This window comes from Epinephelus lanceolatus, chromosome 24, assembly GCF_041903045.1.
Source record: "Epinephelus lanceolatus isolate andai-2023 chromosome 24, ASM4190304v1, whole genome shotgun sequence".
Classification (NCBI taxonomy): domain Eukaryota; kingdom Metazoa; phylum Chordata; class Actinopteri; order Perciformes; family Serranidae; genus Epinephelus; species Epinephelus lanceolatus.
In genome coordinates, this window is record NC_135757.1 from 18,356,249 (window position 1) to 18,378,330 (window position 22,082).

Here is a 22,082-nt window from a genome sequence, read left to right on the forward strand (position 1 = left end):
GTGGGAATAGTCTAATATTAGACCACTCTTGTCTGCAGGTTCTGCCAAAACCAGGCCAGCTGATCGCCCAGGTACAGACTGCACCTCCTGTTGCCATGCCACCAGAACGGGGTAACCAGGAAGGGTCCAGTGGTGCAGGGGAGCTCAGTGACAGCATGTCAGTTGAAGTGGGAGTCTCACGCATTCGGAGGAGGAAGGTAAGAGAGCTGCTCTGTGATGTGAAATATGTCCTATATGTAAAAGCTACATTTTAAAAGGATTTGAACTCACAAAATGGTTTTCTTTACAGATCTATCTCGACAGGTGAATACTGACAAACTGAATGCTGTGGCACATTTTTCTGATCTCAAACCGTTTTGTGTTTCAGAGTAAGGTGAAAGTGCGGAGGGCCAGCATATCCGAGCCCAGTGATACAGATTACGAGCCCAGGCAACTTTCCTCCTCACAGAGTGGGTTTTAAAAGCATCTCTGTCCCATGTGATTTTATATTTGTTTAAAAATTCACATCCTTTTGTTCCTGGCTTCCATTGTTTTATCCAAGTTTTCCACTTGTAGTTTTAACTATTGGCTGCATTTATTGTTGGTGACTTAAACTAAAGTGTACTCAGCTGTTAAATAAATATTTAAAAGATAAATGTTAATATTATTTCTCCACTAGGCCTTGTCCTTCCCCACCAGCAGGAGATTGAGCGCATGTCCAGCTTTAGAGATCAGCTGGGTGAGGACTGGCTGAGGTACCAGCACCATCTCGATGGAGCTCCCTCCTCTACCATCACCACCACTGTCAACACTGACCAACCAGCTTCTCACCCTCAACCCCTCCCCAACGGCCTGAACACCACCACACATCCGTCCATCAGCTCTGGGCGTCAGCTGTCTCCACCGTCCCTGGAAGTCCCAGAGGTCCTCCCCGAACCGCTGCTCTCATCTGAGCCCAGACTAGAGACGTCTGTGGATGCAGAGCTGGAAACAGAGTCTACCCTGCAGTGGCCCGGTCATAGCTCCACCTTGGAGGAGAACACAGTGGATGGAGTAGTGGCGAGCCAGGGAGCGGTGAGCTTACCTGGACCGAGTCCGGAGTCACAAAGGTCGCTGAGAGGGCAGAGCGGAGACACTAAGGAGGAGGAAATGGAGGAGGATCTGGGAGGTAGGGTAGAGAAAAAGCTGTAATATCAGTAGCGTGACAACACAAAGAGACAAGCATTACTCATACATGTATCTCTTTTTCTGCTGTTAGTGGACCTGTGTCACCCCCTACTTGTGGGAGTTTTATCTGACCAAGAGGAAGAAGACGGTGAGGGCCAGGAGGAGAGGAGGAAGAGGAGGAGGGAGGTGTTCCTGTGCATCAAACAGGGCCTGTTGCTAGAGGTGGACACCCAGCGCGGTCGGGAAAGATGCCGCCTGGAGCTCAGCAGCCTGGCTCAGGTGGAGGCCACAGAGGCTGCCTGGACCCGAGGGGTAAGAGGAGGAAGGAGAGGGTGGAGAAAAAGATCCTGGGGTTTAAAGGAACAGTTCACCGAATGTTGCATATTAAAACATCGCCAAATAAACTTTGTATATTGTAATATTGATTTCAAGCGTATTTGTCAGCTTTAAGGGCATAAATGTATAAATAAAAATATTTTCTTTTTTTCTTTCAGGAGACAGAAGAGATGCTTCCAGCTGTGGAGCTTCAGTTCGCCTACATCAGCAGGGAGAAACAGAGGAGACGCTATGTCCTGCTTGATGATGACCCACACCAGGCACTGCAGGTTGATTACAAGTACTTGTACTTGTTTCTATAAGACGGCACACAAAGCTCACACTCTTGCAAAAGACTTAGAAACTAAACCCAGAGATGTTAATCTACACGCCCACATATATGATAGGAACAGAATGCAAGACACTTACAGAGAAGCAAAGCACATCCACGAAAATGAGAACAATACCCACCTTCTGACTCCTAGGACGTCCTGTACAGGTCTGGTCATGCTCACATGCTGCCTTTAACTCAAACCCGGATACCTTTTGTTTTCAAATGTGATGTCACCATCCGGCAGAACACTCTGTACCATGTTTACTATCTTGTTTATGACTTATGTCTTCTTACATTGTGCAACATCAAATCTGTGCCAGATATAATTTTAACACAGAAAGGCATTTCCAGGATGTCTTCAGATTTGTGGTGAGCAGTCAGGGACTGAGGAGTCATGTTTTATAAACAGACACATAGCTAAAGTGAAAAGTGTAAAACCTCAACAAACACCTTCGACTTTACCAGAAACTCTTAGTCATTATGTCAGTACCAGAAATGATTTAATCCTGAAATTATCCTTCAGCTGGACTGATTTTTGGCCCTTTGAGAAGTTCTGTGGAGCTCCTACAGTTTCTAGTTTTTAGCTGTAAAGTTTTGAACATTTAGATAGCTTACTTGTGTACTTGTTACACCAGGAAGCTGGCTCATCAGACTAGCTTCTAAGTCAGCTATGGCCAACTTCTCACAACTGACAACTGTTTTCTCCACAGGCAGTGGTTGACTTTAAAGGAACACAGACAATTCTTTGTGAGTTGAAGTCATAGGGGTCCGCCTTTAACATCAGCAAAACTAAATCAAGACATCCATTACAAACTCTCACAAAACCACTGCAGTATAATACAAGTGTCATTTATCCATCCGTATGTTCAGTACTTCCCTAATAGACAGCCCTTTACAACAGGATATTGAAAAAAAGAAAAAGAAAAAGCCAGACTCCATTGACAGAATCCATAATTTTACACAATAATACAAACAAACTGATCAAGGCAGTGGCAGATCAGCAGATCCTGTGTTCTGCGAGTTAAAAATACTGTTTTTGTCAATGGAGTCTGGCTTTGCAGAGAGCGTCGGTAAGTTTCACTTTTAGTTCAGTTCCTTGTAAGAAAAGGGCGATCTGTTTGGGAAGAACTGAGCATAAGTTATGTGAGAGTTTTTAAACAGATGTTTTGATGTAGTTTCAGTGTTGTTAAAGGTGGACCCTTATGACTTTAGTTCATCAAGAATTTTCTCCATTTTTGGATTCTTCGTTCACTGGGGAGGCTTGCAAAAAAAAAACAAAGTTTTCTCTCTGAATTTAACATAACACAGGCTGAGGAATTAATATCCAACTGGTCATTTGGGGAGGTGAACTATGCCTTTAAAAACATTACTTTTTGCTGACTAGGCTCTGACTGACGTGCTGACTCCTGTGGCGGAGGAAAACCAGCAGCGTGACTTTGAGCTCCGCCCCAGCTGCGTTCGCCTGCAGTGCCTTCGCTGCAGGTCAGAGTTCACGCTTAAGGGAGAGGGCAGTGAAGAGGAGGCAGGAGGGAGAGGGAGGAGGAGGAGAGGGGCTGCACTGCTACCAGAAGGTGTGGAGGAACAGAATGAGGAGGAGCTGACGGAGGTCAATGATGACAGCAAAGGTGAGAGTGATGAAAGAGGAATTTACAGCAACACTTGGACAAATGTTGCTCTGTTTTCGCTTTTAAAAACTTGTGTGTTAATTTCAAATGTATTTATTTGGTGGGATCAGGGCCAACTAATTAACTATTAAACTAATTTACATCTGTAGAGCCCGGCACCCTAAAAAGTAAAGTGACATAACAAAGTGATTATACCCTAAAGAAAACATACCTATGACACACTGGACCTTTAAACACAGCTCATAGGTGAAAAAACTCCCAAGCAACGTGATGTTTGGCTTTAGTTTATATCTGAAACTGTCAAAGCATCCCACACAAATGCCACAGCCTTGACTTTGAAAATCCTTTTTCTGATTCATACTCATACTGAGTCACGCACCGTTTCAGATGAGTCATGCTTAGGCTCACCATCCCAAAAAAATAAAGCACCACACGCATTTAAAATTTTTCCACTTAAATCAGTACTTTCACCCTCAAACATCAGCTGGGTTTGTGAAAATTGAAGATAAGGGAGAAAAAACACAAAACAAGGTCACACATTACACCTGGACTGCTGTCACAGTCATGCAAAAAAAGTTTATCGTTTGACATCAAAACATGACAGCTCCTAAACTATCAGGTTCCCAGTGGTAATTTGCACCAGGCTGCATATTTCCCAAAACAAACTTCGGGGTTCAGATGAGCCCCAGTGAAGCATCCCAGGAGTTATCTCCTCTATTTCATTGCCGAGCGGGCCGCTGCGCTCAGTTCCCACCTCTATAGTTAGCAGCAGATAGATAATACCCTTCGCTCCAGCAGCCGCCTCCCAGTGCTACGGCCAAACCTAATATTAAGACCTGCTCCGGCACGCACAGGCTGCGCACAGGCTTTGTTTGACAGATGTTTTTGGGATTTCTTGGATCCATGCTCCCTTTGTTAGTGTTCATGTTAGTGTTTGAGGGAACAAATACCTTTTTTCATTCGCACGTGTCTGACGTTAGGCATTTGTTTGCCTGTGGGTGACGGAAATACATGCCCTGCAGATACAAACAAATGTTTCCTCCTCATATGAAACGTGTTAGGAATGAAGGCACGTGTGTTTTCTGTCTCTCTCACAATGTAGGTCATTTGGTTGTCAAAATGATCAAACTGTCCTCATTGTTGTCACGCAACCTTCATATATATTCTCACATACACTCACCGTCCACTTTATAAGGTACACCTTGCTAGTACCAGGTTTGACCCCCTTTTCCTTCACACCTGCCCTTATTCTTTGTGGTAACGATTCAACAAGGTACTTTAAACATTCCTCAGAGATTTTTGTCCATATTGACATGATAGCATCACTGCAGATTTTTAGCTGCACATCCATGATGCCAATTTCCCGTTCCACCACATCCCAAAGGTGCTCTATACTGTGTGATTGAGATCTGGGTCCCCATTTTAGACACTTCCTTAGTCTGGAATCCTATTTTATCTTAGGATAGGAATTGAGCGATTACAGAACCGTCCTACCTTTGGAATTTCCCAAGTTAGGAATCCCAAGTTAAGTCGGCATCAACCCTGTCCTAAATTCAAAATAACTCCCCAAAATTTGTCAAGTGTCGTTAGTTTGGATTTCTTAAGTTACAATAAGATAGGAGAGGAGAGGAGATGTTACAGGGCACAGCCGTGAGTTTAGGAATTGCATATGTAATAGTAAGATGGGGGTTTTTTCTATCTTTTGTACTTATTAAAGATAGGGAAAGCAGTCCCTGGTGACTGAGGGGGGCCATTTAAATACATAACTTATTGTTATGTTCAAGAAGCCAGTGTGAGATGATTTGAGCTTTGTGATGTGGTGTGTTATTCTGCTGGATGTAGCCATCAGCAGATGGGTACACTGTGGTCATAAAGGAATAAACATGGTCAGCAAGAATAATCAATAATCTGTGGCATTTAAATTATGTTCAGCTTGTTTTTAAGGGGCCCAAAGTGTGCCAAGAAAATATCCCCCACACCAGTACACCACCACCACCAGCAGGCTGTACCTTTGATACAAGGCAGGATGGGTCCATGCTTTCATGTTGCTTTCACCAAATTCTGACCCGACCTATTTAATGTTACAGTAGAAACGTTTTTTGAATCTTTGCCAATTGTAACCTCAGTTTCCTGTTGTTAGCTGACAGGAGTGGCACCCGGTGTGGTCTTCTGCTGCTGTAGCCCATCTGCTTCAAGGTTCGACATTTAGACATGCTCCTCTGCATACTCTGGTTTTAAAAAGTGGTTGTTTGAGTAGTGTTGCGATTCTATCAGCTCAAACCAGTCTGGCCATCAACATCACCCAAGGAACTGCTGCTCATGGCATATTTTTTTCTTTTTCAGACCATTCTCTGTAAACTCTAGAGATGGCTGTAGATCAGCAGTTTCTGAAATACTTAAACCAGCCCGTCTGGCACCAACGACCATGCCACTTTCAAAGTCACTTAAATCACCTTTCTTCCCCATTCTGATGTGTACCTAATAAAGTGGCCAGTGAGCATGTGTTTTAATTTCACACACAGTATACGTTTTATTTTTCTATTTCTAAATTTCCTTACCTTAAAGACTGCCAAATAATTTTATGTCATGGATGACAAAACCTTAAACTAGGAGTTGAACAGTCACTAACGTCAACATATATCTTAATGAAAGACATAAAAGGTTTCCACACCGTAACAGGTTTGGTAGTTATCATATTCCTGTTGCTATTACCGATTAAGGCCATGAGGGGGAGCACCTTCTATTTGTAGCTGATGATGGAGATGTTTCCACCATCACTAATATGTAGCTTTTTGGAACTAACGTCCTGAATTTATGTATTTATTTTTTCCAGGTAATATTTGTCCTGAATGTGGTAGTGATCATGTGGTCCAGCTGGCTGGCCAATCCACTCCCTACTGCAGTACGCCCATCAAGCGCTCATCAGGACCGGAGAGTGAGGACGATCATCTTGATATAAACCAGAGCACTCCGAGTGCCAATAAGGTCTTTTCTAACCAATAAAAAAACCTTCTCCTCTGTCTGTTTTCCCTTTTGCTGTAATTTATTCCCAAAATTGCTCAACCAGAATCTCATCATGTCCACTTTTCATCTCTATCACAACAGGATGATTACACGGATGGCAGTATCAGCAGTAGTCCCATCATCGAAACTGCTGCTACTACACAAGACCCCACCTTCATCACTGCCCAGGGAAGCTCCTTCTTCATCGGGGATGGTCAGGGTGATGATTCGTCCAACCTGACCTACAACATAGAGTGCCAAAGTAAAGAAGATCTGGCTGGGAGCTACCGATACACCCCGACTGGTGCTACGCCACCTGAAGTCACAGCCCAGCCTGCAGGAAGATCCACTCCAAATGGTGGGTTTTTACTCTCTCAACACCTTTGTCAGGGTATCTGCAGGTATTTAAAAGTCTTAAAAAGCAATTAATTCAGTTTGCTTAAATAGAGGCAGTAGTCTCACAAAGTCTTAAATATTTAACATTTTTGATGAAACCATTAATCCATCTTCTGCTTCTTCTCTGGGTCAGAGAAGGTCTCATGAATTTGATAAATTATATTATTGTTATATTCTGCCAGCATATTGTGAAAACAATGTTATTTAATTATGAACAATTCTAGGCCATGTGGTCCCTACACGTTTTCCATCTTACTTTAATACAGGGTGTCTACAGGTCCTGAAAAAAGGATTAAGATGTCTTAAATTAAGTTTTCTTAATATAATGCCTTAAAAAGTCTTGAAATGTCTCACATTAAGTTTTCTTAATATAAGGCCTTAAAAAGTCTTAAATTGTCTTAAATCAAGTTTTGTCAATATGAGCCCTTAAAAAGTCTTGAAATGTCTTAAATCGAGTTTTCTAAATATAAGGCCTTAAAAAGTCTTAAAGTGTCTCACATTAAGTTTTCTTAATATAAGGCCTTAAAAAGTGTGGAATTGTCTTAAATTAAGCTTTCTTAATGTAAGGCCTTAAAAAGTCTTAAATTGTCTTCCAATAAGTTTTTTTAATATAAGGCCTCAAAAAGGTCTTAAATTGTCTTAAATCAAGTTTTGTCAATATGAGGCCTTAAAAAGTCTTTAAATGTCTTAAAGTAAGTATTCTTAACATAAGACCTAAAAAAGTCTTAAAATGTCTCAAATTAGATTTTCTTAATATAAGGCCTTAAAAAGTCTTAAATTGTTTTAAATTCAGATTCGATGGGTCTTTAGTATTTTCAGAATTGCAATAATTAATAGCATTTATGACAGTGATGAGGTTTTGTTATATACATATTAAATTGTTGCAGGTTTGATCTTAAATTTCATATAAGGTGGTATTAAAAAGGTCTAAAAAGTCTTGAATTGAACTTGGTGAGCCCTGCAGGAGCTCTGTTTTTTTAGGACAGCAACTTTTTTTTTGGGTTGATATTTTTCAACAAAGCGTTAAGTGCAGTGGCTCCAAACAGAGGCAGCCTCAGGGTCCAAATTTTTCCTTAGACATCAGGTCATGGCCCACTCACAGAAAAATTCAGCATCCATCAGTTAATTTCCATTCATCCTTTCTACCTGTCAGTACATTTAAACACAGCCCCTTCTTACTGTGGGGCAGAGGTGAGGGACTTGAGTCAGACACAAGTTGCAAATTTGAGGACTTGAGACTTTGACTCGGTATCCATGACTTGAGACTTGACTTAGACTTGATTCAGATGACTCGAAAAGGGCTTAGCTTTTTGTAAAATTAAATATTTGCATTTTCCTAGGTATTTAGAACATTTTGTTGTTGAAATATGATTGGGGGATTTTTAGTGCAATGCTCACAAACTTGGCAACCTGCTAGGACATGGCAGACCAGTAGAGGCCAATGCACGAGGCAGCTGTTATAGAGGGGGCTAGTCCAAAAATAATAACATTTGGATTCAAGGATTGTGTTGATGAAGTCGGTAAAAAGAAAACAGCGGTATGTAAGGTCTGTGGTGACACAGCCATTATATTATCCAACCTTATCAGTCACTACATGATTTTCAGCGACATAAAACACAGGAAAGCAGCAAATCCTCACATTTTAAAAGCTGGAACAAACTGCAACAGTTAATGAATCTGCTGAAATGAGCAAATCATATCAGCCATACACTTTTTACATCCAAAATAACATTGTAATGTTGGCAGGACTGTTTATTGGAGGAGAGCCCAAACAGCAGTAAAATATAAATGATATTTTATTACTTGATTTGAATTCTGCAGTTCAAATGGTCACTGAAAAACACATCGACTGGCGTGTGGTGTAAACTGTTTACGTCAGCTCCACCGCCTTTTCCTAAAGATATATTTAAGTCTTAATTGAAAGTGAGCAGCGATGGGAAGTATTTGGATCTTGCGGATATTGTGCGGCGCAGAAATCCTTGGAGGCGCTCTGTATCTGTGTGACAGCATCCGATTTCCCCTCCACATCTGTCTGCCATTTTTAGATGAACCACATGGTAACAGTGCAACAAGACAGATTGGAATCATTACTGGAAGTGATGGGAGAGGAATGAAAGCCTTAGAGAGGGAGGACTGAGTCGTAATAATAGCTTTCTGTATCTTTTCTTTTTTGGATTACTGTAGTTGCACTGCCAATACCATGTCATCTGTCCTTCTGAAACCACAGTCTCACACTGGAGACGCTGTACTCATCCTAGAATGCTGACTGACACTGAATATAGTATCTTTTTTCAGTTACACAGTGAACCCATTGTTGTGGAGCAGAGGCTCTAATTTTCTCTGAAGAAGTGCTTTGTCTCTAAAGATAAATCAGCGTGTGTGTGGGTCTGTGTGTGTGGTTGTGTGTGTGTGCCCCTTTCACCTTTACTTTAAAGGACACATCTGAAGGTTCAAAAGCCTTTTTAATCTGATCACTGTTTGCACTTAAAATGAATGACGCTGGGTTTGTTTTGGCCTCAGGTCCGTGCCCTGTCATTTTTGATTAGCTGTAACCATCCATCAGAGTTCGAATAACCTCCATTGCTGTTCATTGGTGGATTTATTGCTCTTAAATGCCTTTCTGCGTGAGGGCTGTTGGCTAATGCTACAGTCTGCTGCAGTAAAAATCTGCCATAGCTTTCATAAAAGCCAAGAAATATGTTAGTCTTCACGCTGCTGCCAGGAAACTATGGCTTTACTATTATTGCAAGATATCATTTGAGCAAATCAATAAAGTAGGCATCAAAGATTTATTCATTTTGAGTGAGTTTATTTTATGTGTCTGCGCCAGCGACAGCCGTGGCCAGAGGCATGTTTTTAGGTTGTCCGTCTGTCCGTCTCATTCTCACGAACACGATATCTCAAGAACGCTGTGAGGGAATTTCCTTAAATTTGGCATGAACATCCACTTGGACTTAACGATGAACTGACTACATTTTGGTGATCATAGGTCAAAGGTCAAGGTCACTGTGTCCTCATCTGTCTTATTCTTGTAACTGCAACATGTCATGAACACCTGAAGGGAATATTTAAATTTGGCACAAACATCCACTTTGACTCAAAGATGAACTAAATAGATTTTGGCGTACAAAGTTCAAAGGCACTTTTTGCATTCTTGTGAAGGCAATATCTCACAACACCTTAAGGGAATTTCTTCAACTATGGCACAAATGTCAACTTTTCAATGATAGGCTGATTAGCATTTGGTAGTCAAAGGTAAAGGTTACTGCTACCTTCTGTGTGTCTCACTCTTGTGAACAGGATATCTCAAGATAGCAGAGCGGGAATTTCCTTCAATTTGGCAGAAACATCCACTGGGACTGAAGGATAAACTGATTTAGAATATGGTAGTTGAAGGTCAAAGGTCAAGGTCACTGTGACCTCACAAACCATGTTTTTTTTTTGCCATAATTCAAGAATTTATGCACTCATGACAGCATTTCATACACACGTCTAATAGCATATAATGATTCAGTGGTAACATTTTATATCCAAAAGGTCAAAGGTCAGCTTCACCGTGACATTATAATGTTTTGCACAAAACACTTTTCTGGCCATTATTCAATGTCATATCTCAGGAACAGAGGGGGAGACATTTGGTCAGATACTGAATTGGTGACACTTACCTTGGGTGCCCACCTTGAAACTGAGCTGATTATACAGATCTTCTGTGTGGTGCTAGTTCTAGGTATAAACTGTATTTTAGCCTTGATGCATTAAGTTTTGTTATGTTTAGTGCTAGAAAAGGCAAACCTTAACAAGACTGGATGTTAGCTTTAACTGCTCTCAAACACCATCTTTGGTTTCTTCATGTTAGACCAACAATTTTAAGGTTTACCAACTGTCCATGTCTTTCCAGATGATTTGGACCTGCTGTCTGAGGACTACGAGGCGGTGGACCATCGGCTACAGCTTTTCCTGGATGTGGAAGTGTTTGAGGAGGAAGAGGAGCTTCACTCTTTCCTCAAGGTATTAAAGCCCCTGAAAACTTGTTTTTTCTAATCTGAAGTACAATAACATAAAATATTCATGACTACAAAAGCAACAGTCAAAGTTAAAGGAATCATTTGGTCGGACATGAACTAGCCATTAGCTGTTAGCAGGTAGAGAAACATATCAACAGGGAAACAGTCTTTGACCCAACACTGGAACTAAAACAGAGGTTGCATTGAGTTACATATGATGCATTCAAGCTCTTCTCAGTAAAAATGAGAATGGGGGGAGGTAAATTAAAACGTTTTCATGATTTGTTTAAATGCAGTCTTGTAAAATTTAGTATTTGGGGAGAAAGTTGATGAAATACAGTTGTTTGAGGGAGACATTTGTTGATGTTTTCATACAACACGAAATTGATATTATAGATGGAATTATTATTTATTCAATATATAGTTAAAAAGCTTTTGAAGTAGCTTTTAAAAGTAGGTTATTTAAAGGTTGTTTTTATTTTATTATTTCATTTTATTTATCTATTTATTTAGCCTTTATTTGACCAGGTATAGTCCCACTGAAATTCAAAATCTCTTTTTCAAGGCAGCATGACGAAGAAGAACAGAGTAAAAATACAACATCAAAACGTTCAAACAAGCTGCATAAAAATTCACAAATAATTAATAATCGGTAGGACTGAATTTGTGCTCATTCACTGGTAATGTAAGCAAGGACTGATGAAGATTTCTTTGTTTCCCTGGCAAAATTGGGAATAATTAACAACATAAACAAAATAAACAACAACAAAACAAGCTGTTTCCCCCTGTTTCCAGTCTTTATGCTAAGCTAAGCTAACCAGCTGTTGGCTATGGCTTTATATTTAACAGAGAGACGTGAGAGCTGAAAAGAATCTCCAGATTCTCCCATCTAACTTGAGGCAAGAAAGCAAATAAGTGTATTTTCCAAAATAAAAGTCATTTTTTTAAGTTTAATCCTAATAAGTGCTGTCTGTGTGGGTGTGGTTGGATAAGGTTTGACTGACATTGCTGGCGACATACACTAACAACCCAATTACTGTCATCATATTTTGATTCACATGTTGTAAAAGTCTGATTTTCTTCCAACCGAGCCCTGCCTTGTTATACAACAAACAGAAACTCAAAAATCTCTCATGCGAAATAACCAAAACCCGTCTCACTTTGATAGAAAATAATGTGTTCATGTAGGACTCTATTGCTCACAATATGAAGCAGATTTAGAAAACAGGTTTTCAGAGCTTTTAACTCTTCAGTGGAGCTGATATTAAGTATTATTACCAGACTCTGCTGCCTAAGCAGAATTTTGCCTGTGACTGATCGCTCAAATTTAGCAGTGTAATGTTTTTATGTTGCTGTGATTGTTTCTTTTGTGATCGCGGTTTTAAACAGTCCTCCAACACATCTCCCCAATGGCCAAAAAGCTTCCAGCTTAATGGGTGGTGACAGCTTTAAGACCTGCAACACTTCAGCTGCGGCTTCATCCAAGTCAGCCAAGATGAGCGCAGTCAGTAAATCTCCCGGGAGCCCATTCAACCCACGATCTTCTTCTTCTGTAGCCTCTTTGACGAGCTTTACGCCCCCCCGCCGTCACTCAGCGTTCTCTGAGACCTCTTTTAATATGCATTGCATCCTGGGAGCTCTTCAAATCAGCAGGAGATTGCTTTTCTCTGTCAGACACCTGGACGAGGAGCAAAGAGCGGAACAGGACCAAGCAAACCACAGCTGGAAACAGGAGGTCCTGCTCCATTCATCTTAGTTGTGTTTATTTATTCAGTGACAGGGGCTGCTCGCGGTTTCAATTGTGCCTTTTACTTTTTGTGTTGTTTTAGAGGACATTAAGCAAGACCTTGGTCTAGAGGTTTGAATTTAAACCTTGACAGAGCTTGTGAAAAACCAGTGTCAGTATTGAGTTCATAGCCCTGTGATGCTCATTATTATGCAGGGGACTGTATCAATGAGTATTGTCCTGCTTTATGTGATGTGTCCTTTTTTTCTATGTACCTTCAGATGTCAGCTGTCAAATTTGGGGAGCCAGGCGAAGTTCCATCGTTGTTGGTGGTGTCAAACAAGCAAATCTATATCTTGGAATTGACATCTGAAACCCAGTGAGTAGGGCAACTTTACACAAAGTACATCCTCAGTATGAGAAACTTAATTGCAAGAGTGTGCTCCCCAGAAGGAGAGAAAAAATGATACATAAAGAGAGACAGAGGCAAATATATATGTATATGTATGTGACAATAATAATCATGTGTATCATAGTAAAAATATGACTAGTAATAACAGCAGTAGTAGTCGGCATCAGGCAGGGCCACATGCAGCAGCTCAACCACGACCTGTGATCCAGGCATAGCCGCGATTCCAGGCAACCTGTGAGACAGTGGAGCACAAAGGCTGCAGAGAACAAGCCATGTTAGAGACGTGCAGTAACAGGACATAATTGTTAGCAAATAAAGAAGCACCAGCTTTTCAGAATCTGAGAGAGGAGGAGAGAGAAGGTACTTCAAAACAAGTTTACAAACTTGAAATGTTTGCGAGTCCATTAAGAATGGACACATGACCCACTTTACCATGACCCACCAGTTGGGAACCACTGGCCTAGAAAAAAGGCTCTACACCCAGCGACTTCCTATGCAGCCACTTAAAGCAATTCCAGTTGAAAATCGTAACATTTTTCAGAACGGCACTCATGTCGTCATGTTCCAGCAGGAATACAGTCCAAATTCGGGAAGAAATTAACAACATCTGCAACCAAGATCACATGTTTACCTGACGTTAGCATTTACCTACATGAGCAGTGTACATGTAGCGGGAAATGACTGTGGAGAGCAGTGCTTCCTCCTATAAAAAATCAATCATAACAGCTTCAAAATACAGCGGGACACGTTCCAACAAGAGTATAATCTGAAATCTGGGAGAAATAAGCAACATCAGCATACTAGTTTACATGTTTCCTTGATATTAGCATGTAGCTACATGTAGCAGTATAGTGCTGGTGCGTAGTTCCCCACCCTCTCCGTTTAGGATTTGGATTATATTGCATAACCTGCCCAGGTTTCTGGGTCACATCTTGAGAACACATTGACCTTGCAGTGTCTGTGGGACTGTGGAGTCTTTTTCTCCTTTGGCCAGGCCTAGACCCTTTGTTATTTTTTCCCTCTTGTCTGTTGCACAAATGAAAAGCTTTTCTTCTCACATCAAAACAAGATCTGTGCCCCTCAGACAGGAGCGCATGCTGTGTGTGTGTTTGCTGTGGCAAAATGACTACAAAGTTCCCTCTCTTTTTCTTGGCACTGTGCAAGAAGCCAAATTATTATTTTGACCTTATATCTTAATCCTTGAAAAATGAGGTGTTGCATAAGTTATTGCCGTGATTATACTGAGTAAACTTTGGCTTTAGCAAACACATTTTAAAGTGTTGTTCTGGCAGTCACACCTCCAAGAGTCAGAGATCAAGTAAACCATTTAATCCATCTCACTGTGACGGTGCTTTTGCTGCATTTTCTGATGCCTCACATCGTTTCCTCCCAGCAGAGGCCAGCTCTCCGATTGGCTGCAGAAGAAGGACAGCCACCCAATCATGGAGCTCAGCTACCTGGAGGTGGGACTGGGCTCTCAGAGCATCCACATGGAGTTTGGTGAGGGGGGAGTGGCCTACACTCTCCTCGTGAGGGACAGTTTACGCTGCAAACGCTTTTTTGGCCTCTTGACAGGTAAAAAGAAACGCTGCCAAATAGAAGCAAGGTGGAAAATGGTTTCTGTTTAATGTATGGAAAAACATATAAAAGGACGTCTTATTTTAGTCAGAGTGAAAGAAACTCACTGACCCTGCTGTTTTTGTGCTTACTGGTTACACTGGTTTCAGCACTTTCCTCAGGGCGCTCTGAGGGAAGATGCTGCAAAATAAACTGTGGACTAATTTAGATTTTAAAAACAGCTTCAGAGCTCTGTTGGATCCCCAAGGCAGGTATTGGAACAGCATGTTCCTCTCACAGGCATTGTGCCACAGAAACCCAACCTACTCCCCTCACAAACTAATACTATACCATATGTGTGCTACGTGACGCAAATCTCTGCCCCCCCTCGGTATTGGGTTCACTCAGACTGAGCACATCCTGCCCAGACCAGCATGTCTGCAAGGGAGGACCAGCGGCTGAGAGGAAAACCTTTTATTAGACGGGGGCTCCTCGGGCTTGGAATGTCTGGAAAAATATGGAAAATGAATTTGACAATCCACAGCCCTTAAACGTGCACAGAAAACAGGAAAACATCTTGGCACTTACGGAGAAGCTGCTCAGTACACATAATTTGACATTTTGGAAAATTTGTAACAGACAGTGTGACGTATGAAAGTATTTTCCCCTAATTACTGTTTCATATTACCAATTTCAGGGTACAAGATACCAAACACAGTGAAAAAAACCCCACTTCATATTCAGCCAACAGACATGCTGATTAGAAGAGCAGTCCCACTTTTTCCACAACTCTCTGCCTCCAGCTGCTGTCTGATGGTGTTTCCGTTCAGCTTTCACTCATACACAATCAAGCAAGAATATTTTTGGAAGTACATGAAAAGTGTTGTTTCATAAATAATCTTCTAGCATCTCATAAACTTTTTTTTTAAGTTCCAATTCATTCATTTTTTTCTTGATTTAATGGGGTACAAACTTGTCTGTTTTGGAAAAGAGATCTGGCCAAGAAGGCAGCATAAAAAACATTGTTACAGCAATAAATACAAACAACTGACAGGGAGTTAGAAAAGATTGTAGGCCATATTTGTAAGAATATGCTGCTTCTTTCTTTACTCGGAGTAATGTTATAAAGAGAGCAAGCGAATTAACACATGGGTGTTCATAACTTATCCCAAAGTTACATTTGAACCACCTGCATCAAGTGACATTTAGATGCATTTCCCACTTTTTCCATCACATACTTTTTCTTTTCTCTCTCACTCTTTCTTGAGTGTACCCTCTGTCCTCTTACTCTCTCTTACTTTTTCTTTCTGTCTACTTCCAGCAGATTGTCCAAGACAGATTAGACAAGTGAAAAAAAAAGAATAATGATTTGCCTCCAGTTGCATCCTAAAAAAGATTTATAAAGAGGAGCTATTACGCACATTTCAGGTTCATATTTCTGTCTTGGATTTCAACTAGAACATTAAACACTTTATTTTCCTCATACTGTCTGTGCTAGAAACACCTGTATTCACCCTCTGTCTGACACGCTATAATTTACGTTTCCACTCAAAAAGGTCTGCTCTGATCATATCTGGGCCTTCTACATCTCAGCACCATCATTGCAGCCCAAGCCCCCAGGATTAGTGCCTCACAAATAGCTTCTACCCTCAAGCTACTGTAATCCTAAATGAAGACACTGCCTTAGGTGGCCAAACAGTGGAATTACAACTTCAAGGTTTGTCACGTGATGCCATGGGGCCCAAAATACCTTTTCCCATAGACTTACATTGTAAAACAGACGGCAACTTCTGCAAACCACATGACCACAAAAGTCGTATGTTCATACATCTGAATACGACCCTAAGGAGCTTTTCCTAAATTAGCACACCTACCTGCACATCCATGATGCCAATCTCCCGTTCCACCACATCCCAAAGGTGCTCTATGGGATTGAGATCTGGCAGGATCAAGGCAGGATGGACCTGTGCCTTCATGTTGTTCACACCAAATTCTGACCCTACCATCTGAATGTTGCAGCAGAAATCGAGACTCATCAGACCAGGCGACGTTTCTCCAACCTTCTATTTTCCAATTTTGGTGAGCCTGTGTGAATTGTAGCCTCAGTTTCCTGTTCTTAGCTGACAGGAGTGGCACCTGGTGTGGTCTTCTGCTGCTGTAGTCCATCTGCTTCAAGGTTCAACATGTTGTTGGTTCAGAGATGGTCTTCTGCAGACCTTGGTTGTAATGAGTGGTTATTTGAGTTACTGTTGCCTTTCTATCATCTTGAACAAGTCTGACCATTCTCCTCTGACCTCTGGCATCAACAAGACATTTTCACCCAAAGAACTGCTGCTCACTGGATAGTTCTCTTTTTCGAACCATCCTCTGTAAACCCTAGAGATGGTTGTGCATGAAAATCCCAGTAAATTAGCAGTTTCTTAAATACTGGCACCAACAACCATGCCACATTCTGAGTCACTTTAATCACCTTTCTGATGCTCAGTTTGAACTTCACCAGGTTGACCATGTCTACATGCCTACATGCGTTGAGTTGCTGCCACGTGATTGGCTATTTCCATTACCAAGCAGTTGAACAGTGTACTTAATAAAGTGGCTGGTGATCGTATATAAGGAAAAGCATAATAGGTCCCCTTTAAGTGCCAAACACTGGCACGTAAAGTATATGATGTTTATATTTTCTTTGATCCTTGAAGGAAAAGATACTTTTCCTGATGCCAGATTAACCCCAAAACAGCTGTTGCAATATTCTGTCAGAAGACGTACGGAAAAGCTTAACCATAACAAACCCCATCTATCGTCCAAGCTGGCTCCCATCATGTGGACAAAGATGAAAACCACAACTGGAATGACGGAGAAGTTGCTGGCTGGAAGAGAGAGAGAAAGAAAGAGAGGATGTGGTTATAACGGCACAGATTTCTAGAGCTCAGAAACTAAGCGAGTCTGACACAGCTTCATTGAAACAGGAGAGATAACACGAGACCTCTGGAATCTGCAGCCAAAAGAGACAAAAACGAGTCACTGATCTGCCCTTTTTGTCGGCCAGTTGTTTTCTCTCACTTTGGAGGAATTTGTCAGTTTTCATTGTTGGAGTCAAAATGTGTTACAGGAGATTTCACTTGAGGTTTCGGTAGTAGCAAGAAGGAACGTGGTCTGGGATGAAATGCACCTTTTAGCCGTGTTTTAAACTGCAAGACAAAACAGTAACCTGTCCCCTTTTCATACTGCCCTGCCTCAGCTGTCCGACATATCAAGCACTGGTATGGTATTTGATTTCATGTGAAAATCATCAGGGGCATTGTTGTTGGTGGTGAAAGCAGCCAAGGAGTCTGGGACTGAAACAAGAGGAAGCAGAAATATTGACACAAACCAGAGCACCAACTAAAGTCCATCCGCTGCAACACGCCCAGCCCGTCACCTTTGCTTACTTGTGATTGCGATCTTGGATGGCACCTCACTAAATCTGTCCATGTTAACGCGATATTTAAACTTTTGGTCAGTCTGACGCTCAACTGTTTCTACTCAACATTTAAATATGTTTCGCCAACAATGTGGGAGACTTTGACTCAAGTCCAATGCAAATTTCCATGACACTGATAAAGCCACCATCTGTCATTTTTGCCCAAAAAAACTTTCCAAAAAGGCTTTTTGCTGAATATTTTACTTTCAGATGAAATTATCACAAAGTTGATTACAGAAATGAATCTGATTCAAACTGACTAGTGTTTTGCTGAGTATTTAAAAGCATTCGAGACATAACAAAGAACAGGGCAAGAATATTATATTTTCATCCAACAACAACATCGTTTGATTAACTTTAGAATATTTTACAATCAACAGTTTAAGATTTAACAACCAAATATGATTTTTAGGAAAGAGAAAAGGTTTCCAGTGCAAAAGAGCTTGGTCAAGTAGTGCAAATGTTGTTTTTGGCTATTAGCAGGTACTAATATCTTCCAGTGCATACAGTATGTATAGATTCATTTTCTGTTACATTGACGAATCATATTCCCATCTAATATAAGACTTAAAGATATAATATGTAATATGTCTGCACTGAAATGTCAAAACTAGACCTGTGTTAAATATTTTGTTGTGTTGTGTACTTAAATTATCGCAAATGTCTCCAACAATATTTAAACCCAGAGAAATCTGGCACTGTATTCAAGGTAACAGTGTGTTTAACTTGGTCATCTGTCAATGGTGTCATAAAACCACTACCCCCAACACAGCAAACACCAGACAATAAATCATTAAAAATCATACAGTAACAGTACAGATTACTGTTTTGAAAATCCTGTCCCACATCAACCAAAGTTAGCAACAGTCTCACAGATGCAGCGTGGGTTAGTTTTGCTACTCCCTTTGCCAAGTGGTTTAACCTCATGATTAAATTTGCTACATAAAGGTAGCTGCAGTGGCTGTATGGGTAGTTGACACATTATTATGGATCCCACTGTTTTTCTTGGCAAGTCCTGCCCTGCTGCATCGTGATTGGCTGGTACTCACCCTAACCATGACCTCTTTGCCCTAACTGCCGCCAACCATGATGTGTTGTGCCAGCCAATCACAGCAAAGGAGGTTGGGACTTGCAAAGAAAAGCAGTAGGTCGACTCATCTAATGGTAAGTTAATTTTAATCTTGCGTTAGCTAACGTTACCTTGCAGCTGTTTTAGTAGCATTAAATGAGTAACATGAAAGTAACATAAATAAAACTTAAATACTTTTCTCGTCCGTGAACATGATTTCTGTCGGAGCCATGTTAGATAGATTTTTATTGGCAATGGTGGTTTTTTTAGTAATGAAGACAACAACCCCCATGATCCCTGGCAACTTCACGATGTCACCAATGTCCGTTTTTTGCAATTGTTTTGACAGAGAGACCCCTAGTGGCAAAAATTAAATACTGTGCATTCAAGGTTATTAAACCCCAGATAATTCATGGTCACGACCCCTTAAATTAATCTTGCAACCCCTAGTAGGAGTCACCAGACCCACAGTAGGCAACCACTGAATATGTGCATAAAGTAAGTCACGTCTGTAGATGTTTTATGTCTTTATGTTGAGTAACATACATGGAAATATTAGTAAAATACAACAAATCCAAAGAAACTACAGCAGTTACACAATCATGTCTTTTGCCCCTTTACACACTGATGTACACACTCCTGGGAGTTTGTGATTTTGTAAAACGTGTGACCCATGTGGGAAAATGATATTGACGAGACTTTTCTGCTCCCTTTACCTTCCTCAAAAGAAGGATATTGATAAGGCAGGATTTGTTTCATCATTTTCCTCCACTGTAAACCCAGTGTTGCCCTCTTTCTTCCCCTCTCCTCCTCAGTGTCCCTTTAAATCCTTTTGAAATCCGTCTATTCAAACTTGACTGCAAAGCCACACTACAGATATCCTGTCTGCCCTGCATTGTTGTCACACTCAATGACACGCTACAATTCGTGAATGCGAGCGTGACCCAGCGCATTGTGTTCCCAACGTTTTCTCACCCGCGGATTCTGTGGGGCTGAAATCTTACACCTGCAACCAGAGACCTTTTGGCTTTCTTATCCGAGTTACAATAGCAGAAGAAGTAGTCTCAGATTGAGTTTGGCTTTTGTGTTCAGTCTTCTTTGCATGAATGTTTGGGTGTGAGATTTTTAGGCTGCTCTACCTTTTCTGTGTCACAGTGTGTTGCACTGATACATGTTTACCCTGCACAAATCTGTAACTGTTATCTTTTATCAAACTGTTAACTATGACAGTCAAATCCAAGAAGTCAGTGCTTGCATGCTCTGTTTCCTCCCAAACGTCTGATGTTAGTGAGCAGGGAGATGCTTCAGTTGGAGTTGTGGTTGACATCTGGTATTTGAACAGTTTCACACAGCCATTTACCTTCACAGCTGTTTCAACAAGCTCAGAGCTGAAACACGTCTTTGGTTGGCTGATAAGTTCTCAGGGATTGAATCCATCCCCCTTCCTTGTGCTCTTTTGTTTTGATTTTTTTTAAACCTTTGGCAGTTAGATATTTCAGTTAACAAGTATGACTTACTTTTTATTTATGCAAAAAAAAACAAAATAGTAGTGCTTTTCAGGTACAACAATGATAAGAAGGGATACAAATTTCAAAGTACAGACAAAGAAAACAAGGGGACATACAGAGCTTGACATGCAGGGGTGTGGACTTGAGTCACATGACTTGGACTCCGGTCAGACTCAAGTCACAAATGATGACTTTAGACTCAAGTGACAAAAAAAGACATGCAGCTGGACTTGGACTTTAACACCAATGACTTGTGACTTAACTTGGACTTTGGCCTTTTGACTTGAAAATACTTGATACCTTCTCCAAAACCCCAAAATTAAAAAAGTATGTTTTTTACAAAGTGTGCCACAAATCAATTCATTTTATGACTCAACTCGACACATAATTTTCCAGATGATCCACTTTGTCTGAACCAATCCAACAGCATCCGATCAAGTCGCAGGACAGAACCGTGAAGAACTTACAGTACGTTGATTAAATCAGTTCAGTTCAATTCAGTAGAACTGCATTTATCCCGAAGGACATTTTTGTGCCACAGAATGCTTCAAATTACAGTAACACTAAGTACAGTAACCACAATTTAACGTTCAACAACCAGTAACAACCACTGGGTTCCTCGGGTCAGGATCACTCACTGGGCCCAGTTTTAAAATAATAGAGTATTAAATATCTGGCAAAATATACAAGCTAAGAAGTGCTTTCAAGGACCAAAGCAAAAAACAGTGTCTAATCGAGTAACAATAGGAATATGATGAGTACAAGAGTTAATAAAAATGAACTAAAATGGTGGAAAAAACAGACTGAACTAATTTTGTTCAACTTAAAGTCCAAACCCAGAGATATGCAATGCAATTTTATTTACTGTTGGATAGTTTCATCTACAGCAGTGCATCATTTTCTATAAGACAATCATATGTTGGTAGTGTGACTGTCCTGTGAGAACTAAAATGTTTTCATGGTGTCAGAAAACAGCCCTGTCTTCAGAGTGTAAGTACAAGTACCTCAAAATAATAATAATAATATTTCTGTTGTTATTTCCTCAGGAATAGTGCGAGAGATGGCCCACAAATCAGACAGCAAGCTGAACTCCATCTCCACCACAAGACTCACCGCTCAGCACCATCTCTGGTACGCTCCGCTTCATCCCCATCTCCAGCTGCAGGGAGAAAATGGCAGACATCTTTGACTTTTATTTGTTTACATGCAGAAAAATGTGGTCTGAATAGTGTCGTGCACATATGTATGCAGTCAGGGAGGTGTGAGTTAAGACTGCCTGTTTCTGTCACATCTTTAGTTGATTACAATCAGCTTTTTTTAGACATCATTTTGTAAAACTGCGCCGCTAAATTAGCTGGTAAACCACATCTTAATTTGGAACATGTGTTGCGCTACAAATCCTGAGTCATGTGGTGTAGTTTGTTATCACCTCAAGAAGTTTTTCTACACCTTTTTTTTGTATGTTTCTCTCTGAAACAGGAGATAGTAGCTTTCTCTAGGCTCTCACCGGAGAGGAATGTGGTTATC

At 40.8% G+C, this 22,082-nt stretch overlaps 1 protein-coding gene across 2 annotated transcripts in view; it reads left to right on the plus strand.

Annotated features, from left to right (window-relative positions):
• stk11ip (serine/threonine kinase 11 interacting protein) overlaps nt 1-22,082 on the plus strand; it is a 40,850-nt gene that overhangs the window by 13,003 nt on the left and 5,765 nt on the right. The window contains exons 12-23 of one of the 2 annotated variants that reach the window (XM_033616293.2): nt 39-197; nt 368-449; nt 659-1,147; nt 1,238-1,458; nt 1,641-1,751; nt 3,180-3,420; nt 6,254-6,405; nt 6,526-6,781; nt 10,718-10,827; nt 12,831-12,928; nt 14,355-14,536; nt 21,602-21,686. In XM_033616293.2, the coding sequence (XP_033472184.1) occupies nt 39-197; nt 368-449; nt 659-1,147; nt 1,238-1,458; nt 1,641-1,751; nt 3,180-3,420; nt 6,254-6,405; nt 6,526-6,781; nt 10,718-10,827; nt 12,831-12,928; nt 14,355-14,536; nt 21,602-21,686 (2,186 nt within the window). The remainder of the gene's footprint in view (nt 1-38; nt 198-367; nt 450-658; nt 1,148-1,237; nt 1,459-1,640; nt 1,752-3,179; nt 3,421-6,253; nt 6,406-6,525; nt 6,782-10,717; nt 10,828-12,830; nt 12,929-14,354; nt 14,537-21,601; nt 21,687-22,082) is intronic. The other variant, XM_033616294.2, reaches the window with a different exon arrangement.